Source organism: Cyphomyrmex costatus, unplaced genomic scaffold (genome assembly GCF_001594065.2).
Source record: "Cyphomyrmex costatus isolate MS0001 unplaced genomic scaffold, Ccosl1.0 scaffold122, whole genome shotgun sequence".
In the NCBI taxonomy this organism is placed as follows: Eukaryota; Metazoa; Arthropoda; class Insecta; order Hymenoptera; family Formicidae; genus Cyphomyrmex; species Cyphomyrmex costatus.
The window spans coordinates 247,727-263,495 of record NW_017275196.1 but is presented as its reverse complement, the minus strand read 5'-3'; the positions used below and the strand labels follow the sequence as shown (position 1 = coordinate 263,495).

General features: G+C 35.5%; 1 protein-coding gene across 2 annotated transcripts; it reads right to left on the bottom strand.

Moving 5' to 3' along the window:
• Positions 1-10,274: 10,274 nt before the first annotated feature.
• On the bottom strand, positions 10,275-13,794 carry Nacalpha (nascent polypeptide associated complex protein alpha subunit). 2 transcript variants are annotated; one of them, XM_018547748.1, is made up of 6 exons: positions 13,742-13,794; positions 12,769-13,033; positions 12,397-12,516; positions 12,107-12,202; positions 11,874-12,032; positions 10,275-10,448 (listed from the first exon to the last, which is right to left on the bottom strand). In XM_018547748.1, the coding sequence occupies exons 2-6, from the start codon at positions 13,021-13,023 to the stop codon at positions 10,434-10,436; spliced, it is 645 nt and encodes a 214-aa protein (XP_018403250.1). In that variant the 5' UTR covers positions 13,024-13,033; positions 13,742-13,794; the 3' UTR covers positions 10,275-10,433. The 2 variants fall into 2 exon arrangements, with proteins under 2 accessions (XP_018403250.1, XP_018403241.1); XM_018547739.1 differs by lacking the exon at positions 13,742-13,794 and adding an exon at positions 13,436-13,714.
• Positions 13,795-15,769: the final 1,975 nt, after the last annotated feature.

The window sequence follows — 15,769 nt, the reverse complement described above, 5'->3', positions numbered from 1 at the left end:
TATGTGGGAAAACTGCGGGGCGGCGACATATAAATTTGTTGCCGTGTATGGCGGTTGACAACGGCGGCGAGGTCCCACGGGATGATGCGCTCTTGTACGTGTGTAATTTACAAAGCCCAGCGCTACCTGCCCGAATTCGATACCCGGCTAAGGTAGAATAACACGGGTTCTCTCCGCGAGCGGACTTCTTTCTTGTTGCCATTATGAGTCAAAGAAAGCTAATTTAATCCACTGCACAAATGCGGATTGGAATAATCACGTGGGAATACTTTTTTTTCCAATTTATACACCTATATAATTACATATCACGTAATCCAATAAAATAATCACACAAAATGTAATTATTTTGTTGAATAAATCTTATCTCTAAAATTTTTATAAAATTATCATCTATGAAACGTACAATTGCGGTTTATATGCCTAATATATCATAAATGATATCAGAAGCGCAATTAAATGTTTAATTAAACAATTAACTAAATAAATTCCCAGACATTATTGTGAATCTTGAGATACTAACAATTTGACAGGCTATTAATGTCAAAAATCCGTCAACCCTTGATATATCATCGTCGGACGATCGGTCATCCACGATCCTGACCTATTACCGTTCGCATCATCAATTCTTCATTCGTACACGAGTCCATCGTGTCGTACACGATGACTCAATAGAGTCGTTCCTCGCGCGATCGGTTGGAGACACAATGCCGCCATAAACAGCCGGACGAAAGTGCCGAATTTTCCTTCGGGGCTTATCGCTATTATTGTAGTCACGAATCGCCCCGAAGCGACAGATTGTAATTGCCGGACATGCGAGGATAGCTAATGGAGTCGAGGCGTAAGCTCGGTATCGATAACACGGACATATTAATCTAGGATCTATCGCGTTATAGTGTCGCTTTTTCCGCAGTTGATCTAAACTGCCGTCTAAGCTACTATCTTCTTATTTTTCGTAGATTAACAGTTATCTGTAATTATCATCGCAACTCATAATTAGCTTGAAAATTAATAAGCGATACATTTCTAATAAAATACGATATAAATAATATATGTATTATATGTTGAATGTAAAATCTTTTAGCCAGACATGTTGAAGATTTTGATTAAGAAGTATACTCTGAATGCACAAAAATTAATTGTATCAGATGCTATCATCAATTTAAAGTGAATGTTGAAAAGTTATTCCTACAAAATATAATAATAAACGTAATGTGTAATAATCAGTTTAAGATTGTAAAACAATAGATAAATTCAAATTAATTTAACGTTCTGTGAAATGTGGCGATCATATTTATACAAAAGATTTTCGTTAAACAGAATTCTTAAAAAAAGAGAAGAAAACCTTGATTTACATTTACACTGAATGTATTATTAAAAAAGAAAATTATTACATCCTTCGGCATTTTTTTGTTAGACACATATATACGATGGACGGACAGATAAATTCTTAAACTCAAAGGCACCGCCTGTTCATCCTACAGGTAAAATGTTTTGAAAGGTCAGCAAGATAATTATCTTCAATTTTAGCGGAAAACCGAAGAAACTGAGATATTATATGTATATACAATATATAGTTTGCATTAGATATACTTATTTTTGCAGTTTAAAAAATAAAAGACATTTTTAACGGAAATCATGATACATTAGAGTTTACACTTTCAGAATTTATGTTATACAATGCCGGTAATAACAGGTGCATAAAAACATTTGTAAAGTGTGAGTGCATTGCACGATACAATATATCTTAGCAAAAACGTGACTTTTTAGAATATTTTGAACTTACAATACATGTGACGTTGCAAAAATTACTGATTTCCTACAATTTTAACTATTTACTATAACACAATTCTCTTTAAGTTGTCATTCAAGTATAAAAAAATCAGTCGCAAAAATTTATTTAAAATTTTATATAAGAAGAACGATTTTGCTTTAATATCTAAAAATCTAGTTAGATATAGATCTGATAATAAAAATAATTTTGTTAAACTATTAAATAATTATATTTATATGTAGAACGCTTAAACATTTTGATGACAATATTGCAACATGTTTTGACATTAATTCTAGTAATCTGCAGTTTAACGCACATTATACACAATTATTTTAATAATTTCACGATTTTTGTCCAAACAAAGTTATTTTCAAATCTGTATTTATAGCTAAATCTGTTAATAAATTAGACACTTAATAATCATTTTTTCCCATATATAAATGTAAATATTATACAAGTTTATCATTTAATAAATTAAGTCGTTCAATTAAGGAGAATTGCCTTATTAAGAATATCCGTAAAAAATGTAACCGTTGTATTAAAAAAGCACATCCTTCCTATAAAATCCGCCATGTTGCGGGCAAAAGCTGGGCTCGTGGAAAGAGGCATTTTCGAGATCGTTTCCAGGAGAAATAGGACGCACCACTTTCAATTCCAACAGACACCGGCGCCGCGGCGGTGGTGCACTACTATTTGCGGCAGTTTACTAATTCCACGCCCATCCTAAGTTTTACAGCAACTGACCGATTGGTCGAACCACCGAGGGCAAACGCTATGTCGAGGGAGCTGGTGTTTATCCGCGGCGGGAAATCTCGAGTAAACACAGAACGGAAACCAATATCTCAGTCGAGCAGTTATACGTGCTCTTGAGGGACCGGCAGAAATTAAGACGGCGAGAAAAAGATGAAAGAGTCTAAAGAATCCTCGAACAATTCGCGATAGCGTCTTCTTCGTGATAGACATCGTCTACCCCATCTCTCTTCCGGTAAATTATAAAGAAACTCCCGCCCGCGCGAAGTGCTGCGTAAATTGCAATTAGGATAAAAATTGCTTTGTTATTTAGCATATCTAAAAGATTTAAATCATTTACGTTAAGCATTGATTTGATAACATGCTATATAATTCACGACCATATTGCAATTTATCTTCGCCATTAATTTCAAAATTAAATTCAGAGTTCGGAAATGGGATGCTGATGCGACTTTAAAAATCTTCACACGTTTGCGTGTACGTATATCATTAAGCTGTTTTAGAATAAAATTATTTACAATTCGCAATTACATAGAAATAAACGAGATACACCCTTACTATCAGTAGAATAACGCACAACAACGAGCATTAACGCGATTGCATAAATGACGTACATCGCGCGTGTTGCACAATTGGCGAGCACCCCCGCTGGAACACTGAAGAGCATAAAAATGTAATAATGGAATAGTATAGTTTATTGCCTGCGTCAAGATCATATCGCGTTATTGTTCGCGTAGTTCTTTGTAGAACGGCAGCCGAGCAAGGAGCAGAATAATGAGGTGCCGTAGCGCGGCTGCTCAAACATGGCCGATGACGGTCCCTACGGGCGAATCATTCTCGCACAGAGCGCGCGTTTCCTCCTTTGTTCCTCTCGCACAATTTTCTCCATAATATCGCGATTTGACATGCGCTAGCGCGCGAAACCTCCTCGAGAAGAGCCCACCCCAAGACAGTCCCGCAAGGTGTACCTTTTTTTGTTTTTTTTTAAGAAAAAAATTACATATAACTAACCGAAATTATAGTGAGTTGGCGCGATTTACTTATCGCTCCAATTTACTTATACGCCATTAAATTAATATCGCGCGCGCGTCAACGAGATTATAATGGTCGTCGTCAGCGGCCGATCCATTCGGCGATAAAGCGGAATTCCGTCGTCAGAGACGCATCGCTCGTTGAAGTCGTACTCACTCTCGCGGTGTAATTTTCTCATCCGACGATTAAACTCGTCGTCCTATCTCGTCAAATCTGCCCGCAGTCGTTTTCGACGGGATATTCATCTGCAATATTGAGGAACAAAAAAGTAAAAGGACGAAGATCGGCGATGATGTATCTCGGACGGATAACGACGCGGACAATGATATTATTATGCTCGACTTGCTCACACAGTGTATCAACGATGAACGATCATTCATCGTCTCCTCGGTTCTATATATGCGCAGGCAAATTTTAATGTATATGTAACCGTAGTATACTGCAGCTTAACAAGGTTTTTATTAACGGCTATCGTCATCCTCCTCGCAGGATCGATCTGTGATCAGGGTATAGAAAAAAATATCGTTTCGCAAAACCACCGCGAGACCACAGACCTATCAATTTAATTTTGTCTCTCTCCAATCTTGAAAGACACGTAGTCGATCTCACGACGAGCAATTGCGACGCAGATAATCGACTGCGCGGTAGTTACTCTATATTTTTGTATGTGCAGCTTCTTCTTGTACAGGGTGTGTCAAATAATCTCCACTCATGTACGAATTTTTTAATAACGTTACAGGACATATAAATAATTATCTTTCTTTCGTAGTGCCCTAATTTTTTACATGAAATACCTTCGAGTCGTAAAGTAGGACTTCTCAATGATAGAGCGTATTTGAGATGAAACTACAGCTTGAATGCCTTTGGATTGCATCGCCCTGTACATACTGCAGTAATATATCAGCTGCCTCCTTCGATCCTTCGCGATTGTATCCTGGCGCAGACGAAGGCGTAAGCAAGTGGTTTTGATCGTGTACACAATTTATTGCACGTTTCGTTTTTTCCCTTTTTCTTCCATTTTTTTTTAATGAACAAGAGATCTGGATCGATCTCTTCCGATCTTCCACGAGCCACCGTCTTCATTATCATAATATACAAAGATAAGCGCAATGTTAACCGTGAAAAATTGAATCGATTTCCCTAATAACAAGATGCTAAATGATGGCCGACTAGCCTGACGTATCGATTATATCTTTGTACCGACAATCGATCATAGCACGTACTTGGTCATTTCAGAATTATTGATACGGCGGCTGTACTAATTCTACGTCGCATAAAATAAGACTTATCAAGTAGGTCGTAATGATGAAATTAATTTTCACGTTATACATGCATTTGAAAAAAAGAGTATCTAGTTGGTAGCAACAGAATTATCCGTATCTAACTTCATTGAAGCTTGTATTAGATTAAAAATTGAGATTAAGATTGAATTTGACCAATCGAAACGAAGCTTACTAAATTTAATATCAGTTTTCTTTCTTCTGATTAATTAATTTAAAATTTCAATCTCATTGAAATTTACCGATCAAAGCAATTGTTTACTAAATTTGGTACTACTGATTTTCTAACTTCTGATCGATTAATTTCGAGTTTCAGTTTCAATCTTAACCTTTAGTCCAATATGGACTTTAAATTTACGCGCAACATATTCTTAAATATTAAGCTAGTTTTTACCGAAACAATAAAAATATCCCAAAAGAACGAATATAGTTCAACGAAGGAAATACGCGCGCGACGATCAAAACCAAAAGAAGTCTACAGACTCGCTACAAAGTCGAAATTCAGATAGCAAAATTTTAACGACACGAAATGTTCAATACGTGCCACGCGCGCGGTTATCACTATTTCGAATCGTAATCGTCGACTATCACGCTAACACGCGCGCAGGCAATTTTTCTCGCACGCGCGAAACCGTGCGATGCAATTTACGATTAACGTAACATTTTTCGCGACGCGATCGCCGCGCGAATTCTCGACCGATCGTCTTCATCACCGTAACACGCGTTCGAGATAAGAGAGAAGCATTATATCTTCTTCGCGGACATCGGCGAGGCTGCTCTTTCGGTATAATTTTGTCATTAAATCCCGCTCCCCCTCGCTCTTTACACATCCATTCCTTCTCGTTGTATCACTTGCTGAAAAATCGATCTAATACATAGGGGTAATAATTTCGTATTATAAAAAGCTAATTTGTGATTCATGACTGAACAAAAAGATAATAAAGAAAATCTCTCTTTTTCTTCTTTCACGGTAACATACATAAAGTAGGTAAGAGATCATTATTTTGTTTTTAAACCGTTATAATGACAGATATATCATTTAATTACATCCACTATATCTGTTCTGAATTTTATATTTTTATGCATTCTAATGAACTGTACGCAAATTAAGTATACAACAGGGATCATTATATGCGCGCCAAAAATTTTTATTATTTTCAACGAAATTACTGCTCGATGTTCCAAATGTCTAATTTGAATTTTTCTCAAAGTGTTGTGTTAGATACTTCAAAACGTTGACAGATAAATTTTGCAAGAGCAAGCTTATTCTTTAACACACTGCTTGAAAGCTAAAGCTTAAGTCTCATTAGGTCTCTCGGTATAGATCCGCCGAGATCCGCCCCTGACAGGATAGAGACGAAAGACGAGAAGCCGGCCGGGCGGCAGGAGAAGAACGAGGACCGCGGATCCGGCGATGATAATGATTCCGACGATGATAGACGGCTCGTTATTACTATACGCGTTCGCGCGAGGTAGAGAGGGGGGGACAGGCGGCCGGCGTGTTCGTGTTTTAGAGCTGGGAGCGATTGGTCGACGCCATTACTCACACCGTTTGCGCCTGCCACATGGACCGATAGGTCTCTTCTCATCCGTACCTGTCCTTACCTTCTTCTTTCCTACCTCTCTTCCTCTCTCTCCACTTTTGCACTCACGCTTCTGTCCACTTCTCCTTTTAACCCCTTCGCCGTCTCTCCCTCTGGCTTCTCTCGCCTTCTTTCTCTCACATTTGCCTCCCCCTTTTCCTCCCCAGCCATATCTTCTTCCCCCTTCGACTTTTGCTCATTCTCATTCACTTTGTCCATCCTCTTCTATCGTCCTATACCCCCTTTTACCCCTCCGGTTCTGACTTTCAAGCGCGAGATCTGACGGCTGTATCGTACCTCCTTAGGGCGCGTATTTTATTTGGCGCGCCCTTCAATTACCTCGTACGCAATTCGAATGAAGAAGAACAATTGCTATATTAGATGCTCGCCGGGTGGGTGTGTTAATACATTTTACTCGTGACGCGCGATCGCAGCCGCTTGATTCAGCGATTTATTATTTTCTTCAAGGCATACGCGGAGAGATACAGGCTTGCCGTACCAATAGGCGCGTATATCGTTCTTTCGTTAAAAAAAAAAATCGCTTTGTCAAAGTAAAAAGTTTTTATCTATTTATACTCTGCCCAAAAGCACAAAAAGATTGTACAAAAAAAGCATAAATATATCGTAGCACGCAAGCAAGAAATAAATTACGATGCGCTTGAATCTGTCATCGCTGTAAATATCGTTTACGTAACTTTCTTCTGAGCGAAATAAAAAACCAAGAAATGGTCGAATTGTCGCCTGAGTTTTTCACCAAAAAATTACGTAGTCGCGAAACTTATTCTTCTCTCGACGAGATGCGGAAAAATTTGTCGCTAATCGCAACGATCCAGTTTGAAAAGAACTAACAGGTCAACTCTGTAGAAAAACAGAACGCGCGGTGATTGACAAGTTTGACCTCGATGTCGATATCGCACGTGCGACTGATAGACATCGATCGCGAGTGTCTTTCTTCACCTTATCGGCCGGTTCCATCGTCATCGCTGACATTTGTGAGGCATATGACATGATAGTCGGTTTGTGTGCGACATTATGAAGATGTCCCTGACGTATGAACAGCGAAACGACGACGATGACGACGACGACTATGGTGGTAGTGACGGCGCGGCGTCGAGACATTTACGAATATTTCTACCTTCGTCCATACCTTCGTGTATGCATATATACGTGAACGTAGTGCGGAATTGCGCGCGTATGCGTATATGACTTTACACGCATTATCTGATGGCACCGACATACGTCTTCGCTGTCAGCCGATCGTTAAGGGAACAATCAGATTCGGACATATCGGTCAGGCTGATGGTCCTCTCCTCGTCTTTCTTCCCTTATCTATTTTCTTCTCTTTCGTTATCTCCTTTGTCGCTTGCATACGAATGCTAAAATAATCGATATTTATCGTCATTCTTGACATCAACAGTATCATTGCGACATTTTTTGTGTCTTACTTACTACGGAAAAACGTCTAAGACAATGGATTATTACTTATTAGTAAAAAATTGTACGATCTATGAGACCATAGAATAGATTATGAAATTTATTTGTCGTCCCTGCACTAAATCTTTCTAGCTTGCTTTCGCTGAATTCCAAATATATGTCGCTCATTTAGTGCAACGATGACTCAAACATTGTCATTTTAATTGTATGTTCAAAAAGAATGAAAATACAAACAAAAAAAGGAAAATATAAAATATTAATTCTCTGGAAAATTTTGTTTTTTTAGTTATGTGTGTGTCATTATTATAACAAATAAACGATGTCTATTTTATAAGTATAAATATACACTAGTTTAACAATAAGGAACAAAATTTAATATTTTCTTACATTCCCCCTTACTCTTTTCTTCTGCCTCTTAATTCCAAAAATATATAAAATGTATTATAATCAGTGTCGCAATATCAATGTGATAAATGCAAAACGATACAGAGAAAACAGACGAAATTCGAGAGGAGGTCAATGATTAACTTCCAAGTCACAAATCTCGCAGATCGGCAAAATTTTCGGTTACACCCAATATGTCTCAATGATTCTAGGATTTGAGCAGGATTTCAATGATTTTCCGATACGATATTCGACGCGATCTCTGCATACGTATGTACAATAAAGGATATATATGAGCACTTATACATTCCCCAGATGATCTCTTGAGCAGCTGCTCTCTCTCTTTTTTATTACGTGACAATATTGCGAAGACTTCTTGCGGGCAATAATGCGCCTTAAGATCCGTGCCAGATGTCACCGTGGATAGCGGGTCATATACGAGACCGAAATCTCAAATATTAGCGCGAAATCGTAGATGGGGAAGCGCACATCTCTTACGCGGCAATATCACGCCGCTGATCGTCCGATATCATTTCTTCTTGCGCTCGCTCTTTCATCTCATGGATATTTGGCGACATGTGCGCGAAACGGCTTATAAAACTTCTCGCGAACGTCGCAGAGAGAAATCGTTCCAGCCGCGTTTTTCTTTCCGCGGACGCTTCAAAATCATGCTACATTTAATATTACGATATCTGCAAGATGTATTCCGATTCGAGATATTTGTGATTTTCAAATTTTGAAAGATATTTGTAAAGTAACCGAGAACACGTCAATCGAGTAACTTAGACCAAAACTGAACAAAGAAAAAAAAAACACTTACATATGATTATATGGTTCGAAGAATTTAATACTTTTTAAATTTTGGAATAAAGAAAAATGTCTTGAGCAGCTTTTAAACGATCAATATTATTACACAATTATTTTGTATAATATTATTGATATGCCTCTTTTAAACAATTTAAAGTAAACAATTTGAAGGCTCAATATAGACAATCAATAATAATATTGTGCAATATCAAATACTGTCCAATAATACTCATCTAAAAACCTTACTTCGAATAATGTAAAAATATGGAAATTTAAAACTATTAAGATAAAAATTTAAAATACGCTCAGTATTATTTAAAATTTTAAAATATACTTACATATTTTCAAATAAATATATTTATGTGCACTTCTAAATATACGTCCCCTCTTCTTGAATTACCTACTCATTACTGTGCCATATATGAAAAATTGAACGGCTTCCGAGACGTTTCAAGATATTTGTGCTGCCATCTCGTATCAATTTCTTATACTAATTCGTTAAAAGTTATACAATGCGAAAAAATCTTCATAAATTTCTTAAACATATATCATATTGGTTTAATTAATACTATAATTAAAATTATTGAATAGATTTAATTATATATCATGTGCTTATTATAATTTATTTTTCATCTTTTATTTCATATTCTTCTAGTTTAGGATTTACATATCTATTATGACTAAATTCAAAGAATCAGTTATCGACGGATGATGATTCTATATTATCTATCTTTGTTAATGAAAACGCGAGCATAGCATGGCAGACAGCGCACTGGTCCGTCCAGAGATCCCGGATTCGATCCCTAATAGGAACCAAAATATTTATGCTCGTGTCTCCTCTCCGGAAAGGCCAGTAACCTCTCGAGAGTATTCTTGTCCACAGAAACACTTTAAAAAATTCGCTTTTCAGAACCGGCATTAAAAACTGTAGGTCCCATATGCTTGTGACAATTTAATAAGCAGCGTGCGCACCATAAACATATGAAAGAGATATACTGATATAGAGCTTGCCCTAAACTAAGAATAAGGAGAATCGAAATATTCTAAGAATTTATTTAAAATTGTATTATCAAAATTGTCTACAAACAAAAATATAAAAAAATGGTAACGTTGAGTTAATATATCTTTCTAATATGTAATAATAAATAAAAAATATATAGTGATCTTAATGTATTTATCTCTTCTTTTACACGAATTTCATATATACATGCGAATTCAATTTTATAAGACAATTACAGAAGATTAACCAATATGACCAGTTTTCTCACAATATATTGTAGCTTGTTCTCTCAATTCAATGAAATAAAAAAAGAACGATGTTCTCTAATGATACATGTAATGAAATTACAATCTCGGAATAGTCAGTGCACATCCTATTTGTAAGCAGCTCTATCACATTGTCAATTCCTGAAATAAAAAATAAGTAAATGAATCATAAATTTACCGTTTGTCGAGCACAGTTTACTAACAAAAAAAACGAATCAGTCTGCCAAGATATATTCAACACAATTTTTATTCTGATAAAAATATATAAGCGAAACTCTTGAAAAACGGTCATCATGAGATTATGTAAAAATATTTAAACATATAAAGTACGTACTCATGTACACTGCAGTGAATTAATTCGCTGGATCATAATAGCTACTTGACGTAACGACGGTGAGTCGATAACGCTGAACGCGCACGCGCTCGAGAGAAATAAGAGGAGACATTGACAGTACATGACAATACATGAATTAAAATCTATGAATGATATATTAAAAATCTGTAAATAATTTAATAACATTTTTCGCAATGTAATTAAATTATTTACAGATTTTTAATGTCATTCATAGATTTTAATATGTCATTCAACATATTATTAAGATCCAAGATGCAATGTGCATCAAAATTGTTAGATTGTTAGTCAATTTAACTCGTGATAGTACTGTGATAGTTTATTAGTTTGCGTTGTAAGTCTGAAAAAAATTTCAGTGCGCATTTAGAGATCTACATACGTAGTATATAAATTCACACGAAGATTATATTAGAAGCTTTCAAGATCTAGCTTGACCGTTAATGGTTTATTCTTATCGGTATTTAGTTTGAAATTCTTATGGTTTATATAAGATTTGATATTGTTTTATTAGATATTTTTTTAATTATGTATAAAATTATAGATTCTTGTAGAAATTCATGAATTTCTCCATTATATAGATTTATCCTCTTTATGCCTATCTGTATAAAATTATGATTTATAATGTGCTATAAATTATATATTGTAAAGATCGGTGTATGTGTGTGTGTGTGTGTGTAAATTTTTCCACTTATCCATCGCATGCGCAACCAGATGTGCTTTAGTTCTCTCATACCTGAAATCTCACGAATTTGCAATTATTCCCAAAACGTTTTCTATTACACACACAAATTGAGATCCAGACATTTAGCAGATCAATCAAGAACTTCAATTTTTGGATATTGAGCGAACTATTCTTTTGCTATGCGTGCGGTATGGATTGCATTATTGTTTTGAACTAATTGAAATTAGTATGAAACTGTATATATATAAATATATATACATTGATCTTACAATATATAATTTATAGCATATTTTAATTAATAAACTTCAAGAATCTATCATTTTATACACAATTAAAAAAATATGTAATAAAATTCAACACAGTATTTTAGAAGTATTGTCAATGTTTCCTGTTATTTCAATCGTGCGTGCGTTCAGCATTATCGACTCAACGTCGGTAAATTAAGCAGCTACTATGACTCAGCGAATTAATGCACTGTAGTTTACATGAGTACATAAATATATATATATATATATGTATATTCAGAACTTACCATAATAGCATTGACGATGTCATTTTGATTATTTTTGAGAGCTTTAATAGCTTTCCCTCGTGATACATTAGCTTGACACATAACCAAATCAACATCTTTTTCTTCCACTCCTGTTTCATCAACCTCTTCTTCCGATTCTTCTTGTATAGGAGCAACAACCTAATATAAAAAAAATTAATATTGCATTTCCAACTAATGTATATATAATTACCTATAATTATAAAACATTTTACCGTAGTGCTGCCACCAGCTTCAGTTGCTGGTATAACTGGTGGTTCTTTGAATTTCTCTGCTGCTGCTACTTGAGCTTGTTGACTGAGATCTTCAATCTATAGAAAACATTAATATATAAATTACATATATTAAAAATATTTATTTATATAATATTAAATAATTGTAAAATATCAGTCTGCCAAGGTATTTTTCAACAATTAATTTCTGATAGTTTGCGAAATCTCAGTAATCATCATAAAATAAGAAATTCAATAAGTATATTATTAAGCAGTCATAGTTAGTTTCCTACCTTAGCTTCACCAAATACTATATAAGTATCTGAAGCTGGATTCTTTAAAACGTCTGGTTTGTTTATAACAAACAGAATATTCTTTGATTTACGAATGGTTACTCTGTTGACTCCTTGAACCTGTGAACGTAAAAAGTAATATAATATTGTTTTGGATATAAAATAATTTTCGAAAGATGTAGCTCATCATATAGAAACAATATGTATAATAAATTCAATTGATAAATTCAAATTTGATCCTTTTCAATATGTTTCAATTTATAAAACATTCACTAAAAAGTTAAAAGTTTTAAAAGAATATGATATGTTTCAGAGATAATAAATTTATTAGAATAGAAAAGAAATTATTAGAATATTAAAATACTTAATTACAGGCTTCAATCCTAATTTGCTCATGAGCTTCCTAGCTTTCTTTTCTCCACGGCTTTGCTTGGCCTTGGACACCATATCAATGGGAAGTCCAGTGACCGTTGTGCCAGGAAAACCAACGGTACCCGGAGTGCCAGCATCTTCTAATTCCGGTATAGTATCGTCCGAATCAGAATCAGTCGCAGAACCGATGCCTACCAACTCTACCTTTGTAGGCTCCGAGCTCGCAGCCTTGTCAAGCTCCGTCAATTCTGGCATATTTACTGAACTGCAAAAAAAAAAATATTATATACAAATTTTTGTTCTCCATATAAAGAAGCAAAATCTTTATAGAAAAGCATGTAAAAATGAAACATTAAAAGCTACCACGTGCTAAATTCGATAGAGCATGACCCCACTTAAGGCGTATTTAATAAATTGTTAGTAATTTTCAGTAAAATAGTCAGATTTGTAAGAGATACGGAAGTGAGATAAGTATATCTTCGATGTTAAGTACGCGATGACAAGTCAATCATAATATCAACGAACGATCAGCGATCGGCGATCATTGGCGCGAAATCTCGAGTCCCACACAAATATTATCGTACATATATGGACATTATGGCGTCCACCAAAAAAGCTAGAGAAAGTTCACTAAGGGCGATTTATTTTGATTATTTGTGACTTTTACCTAATGTCGCGACTCAGTACGGTGTATGGTAACGTGGTTAACGTCTCGTCACTGTTAAATCGTAATTGGAACGTTTAGTCATGAAGTTTTACGTCATTGTACGTGGACACATAGGAAATTATCGTCGAAAACAAGCTTCCACTGGCTGCAAGATTGGAAACCACCAATCTCATATTAAAATCATTGACGATAAGACATATCACGCGATACTATTAACACAAGTATCAAGGATAACACCCGATCTTGTGGTATATGTTCGTCTCTTGACGAATTACTCGATGATGCCGACAAAATCGTTAGATTTACCTTGAATAGTAATCCGCCGTTGGATGAACGCAAATGAACGGGCACTATTTTCACGTAGAGAAATTGAAGCCTATAAATTAAGGCCGATTTACATGCTTATGGAGTTATGTATCACGAACGTAGGAAATATCTAGACGGAGTACAATCAGAAAGAAGCCGTAATGTCAGCCAGCTGCACACCAGCGCGATGTTCGTCGCGCGTGACACGCGATATCCAATGAGCGTCTAGCTTTAGAATGAGAACATTGGTGCTGTATGCTTATTGGATATCAAGCTGGTGTGCAGCTGGCATAAGGATGCTGTCCCATGATACGGAAATTACACTGTTCCGCAATGGATTAAGAAAAGTATTAAGAATGGCGTCGTTTGCAGACGAAATATGAAATCCACCAATCGTCTATTAGTCAGCCATTTTTAATACCACTGAATGAATATCATGATTGGCTGACAGTCAGCTAATCAGGACGCGGAACATTGGTTGCGCTTCTCTGATATCTAGGACTCTAGCATAAGGATGCTGTCCTATGATACGGAAATTACACTGTTCCGCAATGGAACAGTGATCTAGTTTCCACCGAAGCATTAATTCGCACCTAATGCAACGTAGAACCAAATTTAACTCGATGGAAATACGTTTGACTCTGCTCATTTCACTTCCACTTCGATCCACAACTTCAACCAGAGTGGCAGCGAATTGACATTTAAACTTTAGTCGATGGAAACGACTGAAATAGATTAAAAGTAAATATCGCCAACCTTTCCATTATTCGTTAAAAGGTTAAAAGATAAGCCGTTCAAAAATGGATAATAAGCGTGATTTTGGTCATACAATGAAACTTTAACATTAATTCACATTAATTCTACTTCCAATGAAAACAGTACACCAAGTTTGATCTATACCGTAGTGCAATCGAACTGAGGGTTTCGGTGGAAACTAGGTCAGTGAGACCAATCAGATCCCTGCAATCATTAAGCGGGGAGCACAGACTTTTGCATAACGCATAAACCATATACATAAAGAATTTGATTGGTCCATTGACTCATGTATAAGAAAATGGGCCAATGAAATTCCTTATGCACATGCTTTATGCGTTATGCAAAAGTCTGTGCTCCCCGCTTTATTGGTCCAACAGTTTCATGTTATGCTCATGCTCTATTATGCATTTTATGTGCGATAGACTTAAGCCTTAAGCCATAAAAAATGGACGAATCATAGTCAATTATTTTCTTCGAATTCAATCATAATTGGTTGATTTCTTACGGCTAAAGGCTTAAAACATGTATTGTAGATCCGTGATAAGGCCACAGTATGTACAACATACACACGTTTGCATGATGCATAACGCATAAAGGTGGCTTTTCATGCTGACGCTCAACGCTCATTTTCAGCGTCGAAACAGATCACGTAATAAAAATTGACGAATAACAAGTTAATATGACGCTTGCTTATTCATTTAATTTCTTTAATTTTTTCTTCAGATTATTTTGACGTATCTTACCTGTGTCGAACTATGGTATGCATTTTCCGATCAGATTAGGAACTATATATGAGTTCCAAATCGGATCTCTCCTATTTTTATAGACTTTTAGATAGAATTTTAAAATATTTTAATTAATTTTTGTTAATTGAGTAAAAACGAGCAATTTTTTTAAGATAAAAATACAGTTTATCCCTCGTAAAAAAGTATACTACTAGTGTCACTGTTGGTACGAGTAGTAATCAGTAGTAACACTGCTCGTGACTAGTATAGTATAGAAGTGCAATATTAAATTTACTACTAGTGGCACTAATAGTGTGTATCACTACTAGGAGTAGTGCAATCTACAGTAATCGCATTCCCGCACTTGTGGAAATTATTTTAATACAAATTTGAATTAAAAAATCGGTTTTAATCAATTATTTTAATCATTTCGTATTTTTAATCAAAATTTTTTTATATCTTATTTTTTTTTTGTGCGAATTTACTTCTGCATATTGCACTAATAGTGACACTAGTAGTACTTTTTTACGAGGGATATATTATTAGA

Excerpts from the sequence above, each read along its gene's own strand:
- Nacalpha (XM_018547748.1), bottom strand. The coding sequence starts at position 13,023 with ATGCCAGAATTGACGGAGCTTGACAAGGCTGCGAGCTCGGAGCCTACA. Across the intron at positions 12,203-12,396 it reads TAGTATTTGGTGAAGCTAAG|ATTGAAGATCTCAGTCAACA; the intron begins GTAGGAAACTAA and ends TGTTTTCTATAG. Across the intron at positions 12,033-12,106 it reads AAGCTGGTGGCAGCACTACG|GTTGTTGCTCCTATACAAGA; the intron begins GTAAAATGTTTT and ends TTTTTATATTAG.